The sequence below is a fragment of the Centruroides vittatus genome, unplaced genomic scaffold, assembly GCF_030686945.1.
Source record: "Centruroides vittatus isolate TY-2023 unplaced genomic scaffold, ASM3068694v2 scaffold_386, whole genome shotgun sequence".
Classification (NCBI taxonomy): domain Eukaryota; kingdom Metazoa; phylum Arthropoda; class Arachnida; order Scorpiones; family Buthidae; genus Centruroides; species Centruroides vittatus.
Window position 1 is genome coordinate 8,984,898 of NW_027122706.1, and position 16,996 is coordinate 9,001,893.

The window sequence follows — 16,996 nt, forward strand, 5'->3', positions numbered from 1 at the left end:
CGTAGTAGATTAATTTATATGCATTCAAATATATAAGCTTACATCTTGAGAAAATGACTGGTAAGTATAATTTAAATGGTTTTATTGCGTATACTATGACATGTGTACTGAATGATGAGTAACCGGAATCTCCTATATAGCGTACACTTCAGCCCAAATAATGAACTATATTAGTTACTTTCATTAAAATAAACTTCAATTTAATAATTATATTAAAAATAACATTAATGACGAATTTTAATAACAAAATAACACCTAAATTAATCAAACGCTCTTTGTATGTAGTTCCATGTATGTTTTTAAATAAATTTTATTTTAATATAATATTTTTTATGATTATCTCTTTTAAAATGAAATTATAATTTCTGTAGGGGATCAAATTATATAGTATTTACATATTTATCATTATTTTACGTAATTTATTGTTTCTCTCGTGCTCTGTATTTTAAGCATTATTTATTGCAATACAATTAAGCTTTTATATATAAATAATTATTAATATTCTATTCATATGCTATAAGAACAACAATCCGGAATTGGTTTGTGTTTTTCCGAAAGAAATACGCAAAATCGCTTCGTGTATGAAATCAATTAAAGCAAATCATCTTTATTTAAAGTACAATAATTTAAACGTTTTCAAAATTTATTTTGCTTAAAACATTAGAGAAATTCGAAAGATACTCAAGTTAATACTCAATAATGCCTTAATGGATGATGCGAAGATAACGATATTACAAAAATAATTGTTTTTAAATAAATTACTTGAATAGAATTTTGTTTTTTATTATCCAAGAATTTTCGGCTTTATTCATTATTTAAAGCAAAGTAGCAATCATGACCACTAAAACTTCACTTGCAAGTCCGTGACGTCGGGTCACGAAATATCATGTAGACCTGTAGTGACACGTTTGTCGTATAATTTATAAAAAATGTGATATAGTGTAAAAAATTGCAAAATACGTGAAAGTAATCTGAATAGTAAATGCATTCTTCATTTCTTAGAATTTGTGGGAAGAAATGCTGTTAACATAGAATTATATTGGATTATTTATTCACTTTGTCAAGACATTAAAGAATCATTTAATATAAGCTAGTAAATTTCATTTTATTCGCATTAGTGAAATAAATTACTTATAAAATTCAACTAATTATAATTTTTTTATTAGTTGCTGGACATTTTAAAAATAGAATTAATCTCACTATATTTAATGTAAATATTAGGACTGAAAATGAATTGTAATATGTATAGACTTTCAATATTTTGATTAAATATTTTATAATATTTAATCAGAATATTCAGATATTAATAATTTTTATTTAAAAAAATTAATTTTATTGAAAATAATAAAATGTATTTAAATATTATTTAAATATTTAAGATTATAATTGCAAATATTTTTAAACGAAACCTTTACTTAGAATATTCGTCCATTATTTTATCAAATTTTTTACTCGATACGTTTCTAACAATTCAAAGTAAATATATCAATATACAGTACACCAAAGAATAATTATCTATAAAAGAATATTTAAATGTAATCAATATGTATGGATAGATGGCGGTACAGTGTACAGTCATAAATGAAATTAAACAGTTGTAATATTCATCTAAACAAGATAATATATAAGATGGAAAAAAGTATTTTATACAATATTTTTTTTAATTTTAAAATTTTGCATCTTTGAAAAAAGCCGTATTTTTGATAGGTGTATATATTTTATAATATTTTAAAAGTAATTTTATTTCGTTGCGAAAATATTGAATAGTTTTTATTTCGTTTCGTTATGAAACTAAATTTAAATTTACCAAATATAAATATGAATAAATGAAAGTATATTTATATAAGGGTTATTTAAGAGGAAGTATATTTAACTTCAGAATGATAAATAAAACGAATACTCGAAGAAATGGAAATGTCAATGAAAGATGTAGAAAAATAAACCAGAAAGTAGCGTGTGTATGTTGGAAAAGATTCAACAACCTTATTAATTTATCGTATTCCATTTTGATTTCTGATTTGTTAATTTTTATAATTTTGAATGTGCATTTAATCAATTTTAAATAATCCATTTAACATTAAATTATTTAAAATACAAAATAAATTAAACGATTGTTAAGTTCGGTTTTTACAAATCATAACTATGATGATTTAATTCTTTATAAATTACTAAAAACTAAGTGAAAATTTATTTTAATACAGAAAAACTTTTCGCAAAAAGTTCTCAAAGACTTCTTTCACGCTAAATTTAATTAGCCCAATTCGAAATAATGATGTAAATTAGTATCGTCATTAAAATTTCTACATTATAATTCAAATATTGTATCGTTATAATTAAATTAGTGGATAAAATATGCATTTGAATTTAATAAGGAGGCAAACTTATTAACACTGGATTATTATACTTCATAGTTAAACAATATAAACAATAGACGATTGTCTAAACTAAACTGAGGCAATTTTAATTTCTAAATTTGCTTTATATCTTTAATTTTGTTTGAATTATACAATTATTGTTTATTGTGAGCGATTTAATACATTGCAAATATTTAGTTTAGTTCACGATGATAGTGTGAAGATAAGATTATAATCATTTTCATTATTACTATAAATAGAGTATTAATACAGTCTATTTATGTATTGTGTAGTATTCTTAGCAGTATTTTTACTTTTGTAGATAAGATTAAATTAAATTAATTATTCTGTTTCAAACTTTGACCTGATATTAGATATTACATAAAGTTTGCTTTCATTCAAACGAACAATTATTTATTGTGACATTGCTGGACTGCAATTTTTAATCATATTTTTAATTTATTTAATTTAAAAAATATGCTCTCCACCTCAATTAGTAGTGTCTTGCCCCGGTACATTATACTTTTCCTGTTAGCAATAGAGTAGTGCCGGTCATCTATCTAACTCCTTTCTCGAAATTAAGAAAGGACAGACAACAGTGAGAATTTATACGACTACAATTTTTTTTTTTCAAATTGCAGCCAATTAAGAATTTTTTCCTTATTCTGCTCTATGGATACTAAAGGGTTCTTTCTTATCCATTCCACAATCGGTGCGACCATGTGGTATGGAACGGGGCTCGACAGATTCGGGACAAATATCAATATTATCATTTTTTGATTATTATAAATTTTCCGAAATAAATCATTTATTAATTTTTTATTATTCTTAAAGATCTTCGAGTTAAGCCACTTTTATTATCGAAGTAAATAGACACAACGGAGATATTTTATAATCTGTCTATTACATTTCGGCAAAATAAAATAAATAATTGCATTGGATATGAAAAATAACAAATAAGATCTAATTATTGGTTCTTTCAATTAATGGATAAAATAACGATAAACTCCCTGAAAATGATTTGAATATTAATAAATTCATTTGCATATATTATATTATCATGTAATAAAGACCGACACATCATTTATTCAGTTTTTACATTGTTTTTATGCTTATTAACGATGCATGTTCGTGTTTAATATGACCTATGTTGCAGAAAAAGCGATTTTATAAAATTATTAATGTTTAATGATAAATGTTAGGAGCATTTAAAATATTTAATAAATTTATAAACAAGTGTGGGTGTTATATAAAATCACTGGAAATCTTTATATTTACTATAATTACAAATGATAATATGTTAATAATTTATATATAATTGTATAATTATAAAATTTTTATTTTATTTGATATTTGTATATATACAAATACTTATTTATATTATGTAAATGTGTGCTATAATATAAATGTATAATAATATTTATAATAATATATCAACAGAGTTTTATTTAAATAATTGTTATATATGAAATAAAATATAATAATTTATTTAAACTATTTTTTTTATTTATAGGCTAAATGAAGTCAATTAATAGAACGTCCCTTAATATTATGTTTCTTAATGTTGGAAAAAGTTAAAATGTAAATAAAAGGTAAGAACTAAAATATGATTTTTAATTAATATTTAATGTAAATTTCTTTCCGAATGAACTTTTTGCATAAAAAATAAAAGAATCTAATTTATATTGGAACATATATCAATTTGAGACATATATTGATTTATTAATTAGCTGAGTTATGGTGACATCCGTTCATTAATGATCGTAAATTTTTAATAAATTAAATAAGTTATTATATAATCTAAAGAATATTTATGATTTTTAACGCGTTAAAACATCGATATTAAAAATATAGATTCCATACTATATTTAGTTTTACATGCTCATTTCACTTTTAATAAGAATCAAATATTTTAAATGGAATCTATATATGTTTAATGTTTTAAAAAATTTTTAAATTCAAATTGTCAATGCATACATCCCGACATCGTATTTTATTCTGTTTATAATATGATAACAATTTAGAAAATCGTAAACTGGAAATGATGTCAAATTTTAAATATCTGGGTATTTATTTTTCTTCACATGGCACATTCTCCTATCATTTAAACAAAGGATTACTTGCTGCAAAATCTAAAATCTCCAATCCCATCAAGTTACTTATTAAAATTAAAGCGTCTTCATTAAATAATTATTTTAAATTATTTGATTTCTTTGATTGCACCAAGTATGTTTTATGCTTTTCCGGTTTGGAGCGGTCTTTTAGTAGACAAATTTGAATCAATACAGTTATTCTACTTTAAGCAGGAGTTCCATATTAACAGATCTGTCTCAGGACCTGCAGTGAGAATGGAATTGGGGAGACCTCCCCTTGCTATTGGATTGTCGATAAAATTGTTTAGATTTTGGAGGAAACTTATTGACCTACCGGAAGATGACTACCGAAAATTGACATATACAAGACTTTCAAAAATAAATGGTAATTCCTTTTTGAAGCCATGGCCTGCTATTGCTAAAGGATTACTAAATAATATTGGATTGTCCTCTAGTTATATGTATTTAAGTGAAAGTTTGTTCTTTTTGGACTGTGATCAACGACTAAGAGACTTATATTAGTTAAAAGATGTTCATTATTTGAGGGAAAGAGGTTGGAACAGTGAAATTTTTCTTAATGGAATGTGAAGTCCAGTGCCTTATTTATTGTCTAATTTGAGTTATAAAGTAAAGTCATTAGCTGCACAATTTAGATTAAATAGGTTTTCGATAAACCTAAATGGTAAAATAATTAATGCCTTAGGTGACTCTGAGTGTCCTTTTTGTGGAACAACAGTGATGGATATGAGAAAACACCTTCTTGATTCTTGCCACATTCTTTTGGATGTTCGAGTTGCTACACTGCCATCTGATTTTTGTTACCAAATTTTGTTCGGTGATAGTTTTGCCATTTGTACAAACTTTATACAAATTATATAATTTCTTTGTTATTTTAAGTTTGATACATGAACAATGTTCTTTAACCCCTTTGTAATAACACCCGTTATATCAAATAATAAAGATTGATTGATTGATTGATTGATAATATATTTACTGTATTTATGTTTTTAGTTTACTATAGAATATAATGAAAAATGCGTAGTTTACGAAATTCTCAGCATTAAGTTTTAATCTTATAATGAGGATAATTATTTTATTTAGAATAAAACTTATTCTAATTTTTAAAACCAAAATATTTTTATATCTTTGATTCCTCCCCTGTTTAAAACTTGGAAGTTAAATAACAACAAATCTTCAGTTTGTCCGTTTCAGTTCAACAATAGCATATCAATCATTTTTAGATAGACCAAATCATTTTTATTCGACCATTGAATTTACATGCTAAACATTAATTCATTTATTGGGTAGATAACAGAGTAAGTCTTTAGTAGTCTAACTGGATTCATTTATGAATATTTTATTGGTTTTATTTTTTCTTTTTTGCATTAATTAACTTCACAATCAGTTAATATAATTTTATATTTATTAAATTTAATTTTAGATAATTATAAAATTTGTAAAATTATGAAATATTAAAGCTATTCTATGTCATTAGTACGTAGAGAAAGATTAGCTTTTATTAGTTGAAGTAAGAATGAAATAACTTGATGAACGATAATTAGAACTGAATTAAAATTGATAAGCACATAATATTAATTGTTGATGTAAAGTAGGTTAATTATGCAATTAATATTCCTTTTAGTCATCAATAAAAACATAGTAATAAAGTTTGGCGTGAAATTTATTATAAATTATTTAACTAGATCTTTATACCCGTATATATTGTATAGATATTTGTTTGTGTGTGCATATACATTTCTTAGAAAAAAGGTACATAAGTTTTTTCTTCGGTTATTATAGTAAATTTTCAGTTTTGAATGATTGGTGATAAATAACTAATTATTCTCAATATTTCATTTAATAAATAATATTCACCGAGTTAAAGCTAAATATTAGTTATTATTTATCTTGTATCAAAATTGAATTATCATCAACATTTTAAGCGATTTCTCTAATTAAATTAATAATTTTAGACCAGCCATAAAATAAAATAGTCATAAAATGTTATGTATTTTTATTTATAAAATATCAAATTTAATAAGTTATAACACATTAATAAAGCTGAATTTATTTAATATACAAAAAAAAATTTTAATTTATTCTACTGCAAAATTTGAATTTAAATTTAAGCCACTACACATAACAAAGAAATTTGATTTTCTTCATACTTAAATATTTCTTCTCAAGTGATTAACAAGAATGTTATTGTGCAAGCAGAGCAATAAATGTTGGTATTCGAAGAATGAATGCATTCATCCAAATGTCCTTTTTTTTTTAGTCAACGGACTGGTTATTAACAAGTCCAATCACACGTTAATAATTAGAATGTAATAAAACTAAGTTGTAAACACATTCATTTTGATCTTTTGAAATAATAAAAAAACTTTTAAGCATATACTAAATATAATAAATTTTATTTAGACGAAAAAATATCATATAGATGTTTTAGTTTAAGACAATTCTTAGAATCGGTGAATTAAAGATTTAAATTATAGGGAGTTTCTTGTACATGATATTTTAATTAATATTATCCTGTTTATATATATATATATATATATATATATTATAGTGAACTTCTAAGAAGTATAACTAGAGGATACTGAAAACAAAGCTTGCATTAAAAGGTAAATAATAATGTCGGAAAATGAGGCAGCCGTAGAAGACTGCCTGGATCTAAGTCTAATAGAAGAACAATTCTGCCAAAGAATTAAAGAAATTCGTGGTAAGTCTATTATATATACTTTTTATTTTTATAACTTATATTAATAATGAATCAATCCACTCTTAATTTTTAAAAATTTTAATGTAAACTTATTTATATACATGTTTTTCAAAGATGAAGGAAATCTTAACAAGCTCGATTACACTTTTAATCGCTCAGAAAGTTTGAAGTTGTTTACATTCTTATAGTTTAGATCAGTTCCTTATACGGTGTATACGTATAATTGCGTGTTTAGTCTGTTTATAGGAGACGCCAGAGTAATGAATCATCAGCAGGATTAATTTTTTTAAAACAGTTTTATAATTTCATAGCTCCTGAGATCGGTTATCATTTTTTAAAATATTCTCATTCAAATGCGATAATATTTTTAAACTGAAAGAATAAAAAATTTAAAATATAATCGAATACATCATTACTATATACAGTAGTAAGGATATTACATATAGTATTATAATGTAATATAATACTAATGTAAACCCTACAATAGCTAAAATATATAATGTATATTGTCAATTTGTAATATTTGTTTCTGGTAAATAAGAATTTTAACATACAAAATAAATATTGAAATAAAGAAAAGTTCGGATTCTAAACATATATTATTGCAATTCATTAATAAGTTAAAATCTATAAATGAGTTACGATAATGACAATTTAGTATTATTTAATTTAATACGTTATCGACGTACAATCTTTATTAATTGTAATAGCAAATTTGTCCAGCACAGTTCAATTAAATTTCCGGAATTAATGATTTATTACTATAATAAATAATTAATTTTTAAAGTAAATAAAAAAAAATTATCTGAATTGATTTGTGATGATGTATTGTTAAATGATGTGATGTTGAATAGTTTTAATATTTTGCGTAAAATATTTACTTCTCTATCCTTTATTTTTTTCATTTAAGATAGCTTATGAAACAAATTTATTTAAATATTGAAATATGTTATTGGATTAAGCATTTTTTTATTAATTTATTTTAAATAACAATAAACGGTAAACATTTTTTTCAAATAAAGTTACATTTAATTTATAAAGATCCATATATACGTAAATTATCATTATTTTTTCTATTTAATTGAAAAATTATTTAAGTTGTGATCTTAAAAAAACGTAGATAAAATAAAATAAATGATGAATCATTTAAAAATTTAGATATAATTTTAAATTAAAAATATTTTTACATTAGTTTTAATTTAACGATTTATTATTTATTTTACTTGATAAAAACTAAACATTTTAAAAAAGTTAAAATCTTAAAAAATAATTTATAAAAATTTCATTTGCTTTTTGAAATAATAATATATCATTATTTTATAAGATAGGCCTTATAAAAAATTAATTCGGAGTTTTTTTGATTTTAAAGTAAAATTTTTAAAATTAAAATTAAAATTATTCTCTCAAACATTTTGGAGTACTTTTTACGTCATTTATATCAAACAGAGGTATACATTATATGAGAATTAATTTGATTTGAACAAATTTTAATTTTTCTAATTTTTCATTAGAGTAAGAGTTTTTGCAAAAGTTTTAATTCTTTTCTCTGAATTCAACTATATTAGTTTGATTTTATTATTTTTTTGAGACGAACTAAGATAAAGATAGCTTTTAAACAACTGCACATATGTTTATTTATTTAGGAAACAAATTTAAAAGGTCTACAAAGCTTATTGATTACGTTACTTCCAAGTTCATGTAACCTTTAATTTCAACAAAGAATAACAAGTTTAGTTTCTTTCATTGTAATAAATGCCACTTTGTACAATTTATAATGATTTTAAGTAAGCTCTACCTTGGTTATATGTAAGATATTACTTTATTTTATTAAAAATGATCTCTTCCGTTTAATTATAATTTAATTTACATTTGCAATATATCTGTAACCATAAACTTTTATTAATAAGTATGTAGTTAATCTAATTGAAGTTTTCAAAGAAAAACTTCTGCATATTTAAAGAATTTTTAAAAAATTAAATTTATACAAATTAAATATTTCAAATAGATATTTTATAGACGTAAAGGTAGATAAATAAGTTTAAGGAAGCAGCATTTTAGAAAAAATAATACCAAATGACTGTCTATTTAAAAATCTTTGTATATTTGATCAAGAAAAAATTCAGATTCAAATGTTTAATTCTTGAAATATTATTTTTATTTAATTAAATTTAACTGTAGAACACTTAATTTGATTACCATAGTAAGAAAAGGAAAAAAGAAAATGATAACAGTCCATAATTTTTTTCATTATTTTAATAAGTTTTTTGGTATAAAAAAATAATAATAATTTGCTAAATAAGTTCTTTAAAATTTTAATTTTATAATAAATTATATAATCTAATCAATTTACAATTGAGATATATTGATATTTCTCGACGATTACTGTATTATGGTATCTTCCAATTTGTATATTTTTATAAAAGAATTAAATATGCCACCATATCATATTAAGCAATAACTAAGAACAAGTTAATAAATGTTCATTTTTAAATATTTATTATTAGTAATTAAATTTCATTATATTAAATAAACACTAATAAGTTCATAATATAATTTAAAATAATTTGATAATTAATCGGTGAAAAATAAAATCGTTACATTAAAGAAGCTCGATAAGTAAATCGGATAAAAATTAAATAATAATAAGGTATTTTAATTAAAAATCTATAATTGGAAACATTAAAAAATATATATTTTCATGTTAATTAGTTTTATAACTTCTAAAGTAAATAAATTTTTTAAATTAGATTTTGAAGAAAGTTTTAACATTTACTTAATTAAATGAAATCAAAATAATAAAGAATAATTTATATACATGAAAGAAATGTATTAATTAATTAAATAAGAAAATATTAAGAAAATATATTAATTATTTAGATTAAAATAAATAAAATTACAGTATTTACATTGCAAAGTAACAAAAATAAACAATGGCGAACATAAAATGACGGTTAATTAAGAGTAGCTGCTTAATTCTACATATTTACACAAATGTTAATTTGAATTACAAGCTAATTTTTATTTATTAAACCTATATGAGATTCTATAGGCTTAAACTCTTAATATACAGAAAATATTAAAAATGCAGACTGGAGCTCATCTTTAACGTTTTTTTTATAAAACATGTTTATTTCATCCGTTTTGTTTTGGAAAAAAATCTTGTGTAATCCTCTTTGTGTAGTGTAATTGTTTAATATATCGAGTGTCTGTGAATTTTAAATAAAAAAATATCTTCATCTTTTAAAAGTTATTATATATTATTTATATACTAGTTATTTTAATTCGTAGAATTAATTATGCAAATGTACAGTAAACATAAAACAATGTAAAAACATTTTAGTAAATATTTTTAATGATGTATTTTAACATTCATGGAGTTTTTTTACAAGACAAAAAAAATGTAAAAATCATGATAAGATATAAAGTACAGTTTATATGGTTTTGATGAAAATCTTTTTATTTACACAAAATTTTTTTCTCAGGCGGACTATCGTTTTGATAAAGCAGGAAAATAGGAAATATGCTGCTTAAGAGAAGATTAAAGTGGATTTTTTCGTGTGGTATTAGTACATATAAACCACATGATCGATCTCAATTTTACTCACTAGGAATGAGCTTGACTCATGGGGCGTCGCTCTCTATCCTTTATTCATGTTGGATGAACTAACAAAGATGAAGGATAATACTGATTGGCATAGTTTATTATCTGGAATTTAAAATTAATTAAGACACACGACAAACAATACTTATAACGAATAAACATTTTTACTTAAAAGCTTTTCTTTGTGAAAGGAAAGAAGTTAGGTTTATCGTTCCTACTAGGCTATATCTAGAAAATCTTTTATTCTATTACTTATGAATATTTTATTTGAAGTGAATAAACGATAAATATTTATAACTAGCGACATTTCATAGAATTTCGGTTTTATCTTAAGATAATATACAAACATTATGAAATGTGCCATAGAAAGAAGGTATATACTATAAGATATCAAGTATACAGTGAAAATTTTCAATTTCTTAGAATACATTCTTTATTGTATACGAAATAATATTTTGTAACATTAATTATACTACTTGCTTATTGTGTATTTTTCTTTTTGAGATGTTTTTCCTCTCTTTTCACTCCGTCGGCATTAAAGAGGGTATTTTTAATCATACCTATCACGGGTTCGTCAAGCCTACAATGGGAATGAGACGAGGCCCGACATAGCCGGAATGGACCACCTATGAAAAATTTGAGGTTTTTTCCGACCATCCGGCTTCGATCCCGGATTCACCAAAGCGGCAAGCTGACTCTTTAACCCATCCTGTCGTTCACTACATCTTTCCAAGGAATGCAAAATGGTATACTCTGTCATACTTATCCACTGTCATAATTATTGCTTAAAGTTATACAGTAGTTCATTATTCGTTATTTCAAATATATTCATTTTTAATTCAATTTATTATTTCAATTCTTAACGTTACATTTATTGATAATAATAATATTATTATACTCCACATTAATATATCTAACTTCTCAAATAAGTGAGGGCAAATGACCTGTTCCCCAGCGGACGTTCGTGATCCCATCGCCAACATCCTTTTATTAATTTCACAAACTTGTGTACATAGACATTCTGTTATATATTGAAAACCCATTGTCGTTTTCGCTGTATACAAATTACAGTAGAGCGTCGATAAGTGGAACCAATTGGGGACTGGGGTCCTTCCAGTTAATGATTTGTTCCAGTTTCCGACTTTGTACGAAAAAATACATTAACCTGTCCGATGTTCAAATTTTTCTCCGTTGCGTGTCGCTTCGTGTTGAATTTTCGTCGATTTTAAGCCTAACGAAAATTTTTATAATAATCATCGAGGCTATCGTATCGTTAAAAATTATTTCTGCATTTTGTACAAACAAAATAAATATATTAAAGAATATAAAAAAACATGAAAATTATACTTTAGAAGTAAATTTAGTATCAAAAACATTCGATTCAGCACGACACAGTCCGACTGAAAATCGTTCCACTTTCCGGCCATTCCACTTACCGACGTTTCACTTATCGACGCTCTACTGTATTTAGGGAAAGTTCGTAATATCTGAAAAATAATTATTTCGTTTGGTGGCATTCTATAATATACTATATTTAAGCAAAATGTTGTTCAAAAATTTGTTCTAAAAATTTGCTGAAAGAAAAACGACGTGAGATACAATAGCCTTTTATTTGTAAAATAAATTCAAAGAGGTTTTAAATTTAACTTTAATCAGTCGATATCATTAAATTAATCATTTGTTTTATTTTTTAACCATTTCCACATTTGAAATAGAAATTAGGAATTTTTATTATCTGATTTTTTCTATTTTGTGACGTAAATTTTCATTTCATTATATTAAATTTTTATATAAAATTTTTTGTTATAGAGAAAAATTCCTTAATCGGTCAAATTTTTAATGGTTGACAAAAGTCGAATTTTATTTTTAATCATTTTGATTAATTGAAAACAGAAATGGTATCAAGTATTCGTTTTCGTTAGCATGATTATTATAACCGACGAAATATATTGCAAAAACATATCTTGTATTCCAGATGTCAAACTATAAAGAGGCTTCGATTACGTTTCCGAATTTTGCAATTATAAATTTATAAATCCAAATGAACTCTTATGAATGAAGTAAGTAATATTGGTTGAAGTAAGTATTTGATTGATTGAATTTATCATAATATATTTATAATAGATAAGCATTTTCAAGAGTTGTTAACTTTGGATTTGCAAATAGTTTCATAAAGTTTTACTATTAAAAGGTTCCAAATTTTACTTTAGTGTTTTCTTGTAATTTTTTAAAATATTTCTCAAAAACTGATTTAGTTGATAGAGTAATTAAATTGAATAAGAAAATCAAAACTTTAAACGATATCGAGAAGATGCGAATAACTATAATGATCGAAACACTTCGTGATAGTAATTGCTAAATGATACTAATACTGAAAAAATAAAATGCATTAAAAGTAAACAATTTTATATATAACAAGTGTTACAGAAATTATCTTCATAATCAAGAATTGTGTTAACTAATTATAAATACAAGTACTCCTCACTTTATGACGGAGTTCCGTTCCGACGACTACGTCGTTAAGCGAATTGGTCGATAAGCGAGGAGCTTGCGCCGGGAATATAGGATCGTTGTAAAATTATACAAATTATGCAACAAACTTCAAATTTATTCATAAAAAAGACTATTATAGTATGCTATTAGCCGATTATAGTACTATAAGACTATTATAGTACGCTTAGTGCGCATGTCACCATCCGCCACTGACCGACACTCAAGCCTAGAAGGGATTCCCCGAATTGCAGGTCGAAACTCGATTGGTCGTAAGTGCGAGGGGTCGTTAAGCAGATAGGTCGTAAAGTGAGGAGTACCTGTATATAAATCATAGAAACAACGATTGTATTTAAGAATTTTTCATGGGTGATCTGTCTGGGATACGTTGAGCCCGTCACTCACCACCTGACCGCCCCATTGTGGGCCCGGCCGAACTCGCGAAAAAAAGCTTTCTTAGTACCCAAAGCACGGAAAGAAAAACAATTACCCGAATATATCTCCATATCTCATCAGTGGGTCATCTTATTGTGGGTTTGAATAAATATCCGAGGGGCAAAGGAAAAAAAAATCCTTGTGCTCGCACGATGGAAAAAAATAATAATATATACGCAGTACGACTTTTTATTTTAAAGAGAGTAAATTCGTTTGAAGAAAACGAAAAACTAAATGAAATATAAGATAAATTTTTTAAATAATTTATTAAAAATTTTGTCAATTTGTTGCAATTAACTCTATATATAATTATGGAAATTACAGCGATATTTCTCATTAATATTTTTTCATTTTTTGTATTTGATGATTTGCATTTCAAGCATGTAAAAGTTTTCGAAAAAGAAAACTGTATAGCCTAAGCGAATGATACTAATTTTTATTATATAAAGCATTAAACTTTATCTCATTTTTCAGCAATAATATTATTTGTTTTAAAAATAATCTTTAGTTTTTGAAAAAGTGAAAATAGTTACTTTATTTTATTTCTCTTTTTAAATAAATATTTGTCGGGATTTTGTTAAGACGGAGATGCACTTCCAATGCGCTGTAATAAATAAAAAAATAAATAAAAAATAGAAATAAACATTAGATAAAAAAACAATATTAAAGTAACGAAATTCACAAGATAGTCAAATCAATTGTTTATAATTAAAACTTATTTAAAATATGAAATATCGAATATTGTTAAAATAATGATATTAAACGAATAATAACTTAACTCTAGATCTCACTTACGAATTAGTAAAGCATATATATAGGCTATGTAATTAAAGCATGCACGATTTCAATAAAATTCAATCTTGAAACTGATATATCAAGTGATTTACATTAACGCACTAACTTGTACGAATCGGCAAACATAACAGTTTATCCTATCCGTAGACAAGCTTAAATGTACACATCATTACAATTTGATGGATAATATTTTGGATTTTGTAGTTCAGAATATTATGCATATGTATTAGACATCTGCCAATTATTTAATCTTTGAAAGAAATAACATTAGAAACTACACATCTTTACATGAAACTTCAAATAACATTAAAATATTATAATAACTACACATACATTATAGTTCTTTCAGATTAGTTTTTACTTTATAACATTAAAATACTTTACTTATCTGAAAGATGTTTACACTTTTCAGATGCCTTCAGTATTATATCACTATAACATTAGAAGGAATACGATCATTTTTGATATATCCTTTCATTTAATGTAGGAAAAATCGATTCATGTTTATAATAAAATCAAAAATAATCATCTTGTTGCTAGGTTTATGTTTTCTAGTGTAGGATCGAAAGTCAATCATTTAATTACGATAATGAAAACTGAAACACAAATTGAAAACTTTATTCAAAATTCAAATAAGATACTTTTTCGTCGTGTTCTTAGAAAAAAAATGCATATTATCGATTTAATTTAATTTGTTCACGGAAATGAAAGTTATGTGATGTACTGTACAGTATAAGCATCGTGTAACTGTTAAAATGTTAAATGGAAAAGTCGTATTTCATACAGTATCTATATTGTCATTTTTTCCTAAATTCTTTTTTATTGTCATGCCCATTCGTCAAAAATGGCAATCTTAGATAAATAAATGTGAAGCATAGTCTAAAACTCATTTCTGGCAAATTTTTCTCAACGCTATAGCTAGAAACACTGGTACCTTACACTTTAATCAAGCAGTGAAATTGTGTAAATATGTAGGTTTTCATAAAACACCATTTCAATTTTAAAATCAAATTTAATACAGAATTCATAGTTATTTGCTGTATTACATGTGTAATTTTAAAAAAAATTGAATTAAAAATTAATAAACAAATATTAGTTCTTTTTTTATGCAACTTGCATGTATTAATAAATGGATAACTCAAGATTTTATTGGTCAGTAAGAGGATTTTAATAAAGGTCACAACACAACATAATACATAAGTTAGTTTTATGAGTTAACAGTTCACACTAATCAGATTTTTTATTTTTTATTTTTTTATTAATCGACAGAAAACTGTAGATTAACAGTTAAATATCTTCTTAAATAATGAGTAAATGTCTTTGGTATTTTTGAAAACATCTTTAATCGTTAACGTTAATGAGATTTTAGAATTCGAAGAACTGTATGATTACATGATTTATGCTTACAAAAATCACTCAACACAAGAATGACGGAATTTAGTACATCAGATACTTTGCATGAGAAGGTATCATAAATATAACCAGTATTAATAATTCATACCAAACGTCAACAGCTTAATCAGAGGAACCGAGAGTGTGAAGCTTGCTAACAAATTAATTGCCGATGTCTTTATAAAGATCAATGGCATGCAATATTATTAGAATAGTCATTTTGAACTTCCGATTCAAAAAAGAAAGTAATCAATAAAATTGAAGGAAAAATGTAAGATTACAATGAATTATTTTTACAAGAAATTAAATACCTCAGCAGATAAACATCTGAACGAAAGCAACAGTTTAGTTTAAATCATGTGATTAATTATGACATTGAAAAAAGCAACATCCAAAACCAGAAAATTAATTAACAGTAAAGAGGACAAATTAATTTTAAGAAAAACGTTGATAACTTTGCTTGCTTCTAAATGCTTATATACTTTCCACTATTAAGATACTGGGTTAATGGTATGTTCAAAAATATCAGATGACAAACCAATACAGCTAATTGAATAGTACGAAATTTGAAAAATATGAAAAATTCAATAAAGTTACATGGTCTTACGAAGTGAATAGCAGAATAACAACACGACCAATCTAAACATCAAACTCGACCAGGAACGTCTGTAGGTTTTCATATAATAATAATTAAGGAAACTACGGAATATTAAACACTATGAAAAATTACAATCTTCAGAATTATATATATAAATGAAATGGTTATATTACATTTTTATTTTCTCATTGAAAATTGTATTTAGCCAATATAAGTTTGTTTGCGAGATAACTGGATGACGATTATAATAACATATTTAACAAATAACAAATTATAAATCATTTCAGTTGAATAACATTGAAAATTAAAAATTTCGTTTAATTTCAATATTGGAAGATGAAAGAAAGTATCCGGTGTAACTCAAAACGTTAAGCATGCTACCAAAGAAATTAAATTCTGTCTAGAAAAACCTTGAAAATAATTTTCAGCTGTCTGCATCGTAATTTATTCTCTAATTGGATGTATTATATTCAATAGCTTCTATACTTTCGATACTGTTTAATATATATTTAAATT

At 24.4% G+C, this 16,996-nt stretch overlaps 1 protein-coding gene across 3 annotated transcripts in view; it reads left to right on the plus strand.

Moving 5' to 3' along the window:
- The window catches only part of Dys (Dystrophin), a 514,896-nt gene that overhangs the window by 128,100 nt on the left and 369,800 nt on the right, over positions 1-16,996 (plus strand). For 2 of the 3 annotated variants that reach the window (XM_067286831.1, XM_067286830.1), the window contains exons 2-3: positions 3,868-3,946; positions 7,017-7,169. The exons of the other annotated variant lie outside the window; for it this stretch is intronic. In XM_067286831.1, the coding sequence (XP_067142932.1) occupies positions 7,082-7,169 (88 nt within the window). In that variant the 5' untranslated portion in view covers positions 3,868-3,946; positions 7,017-7,081. The remainder of the gene's footprint in view (positions 1-3,867; positions 3,947-7,016; positions 7,170-16,996) is intronic. 3 annotated transcript variants of the gene reach the window in all.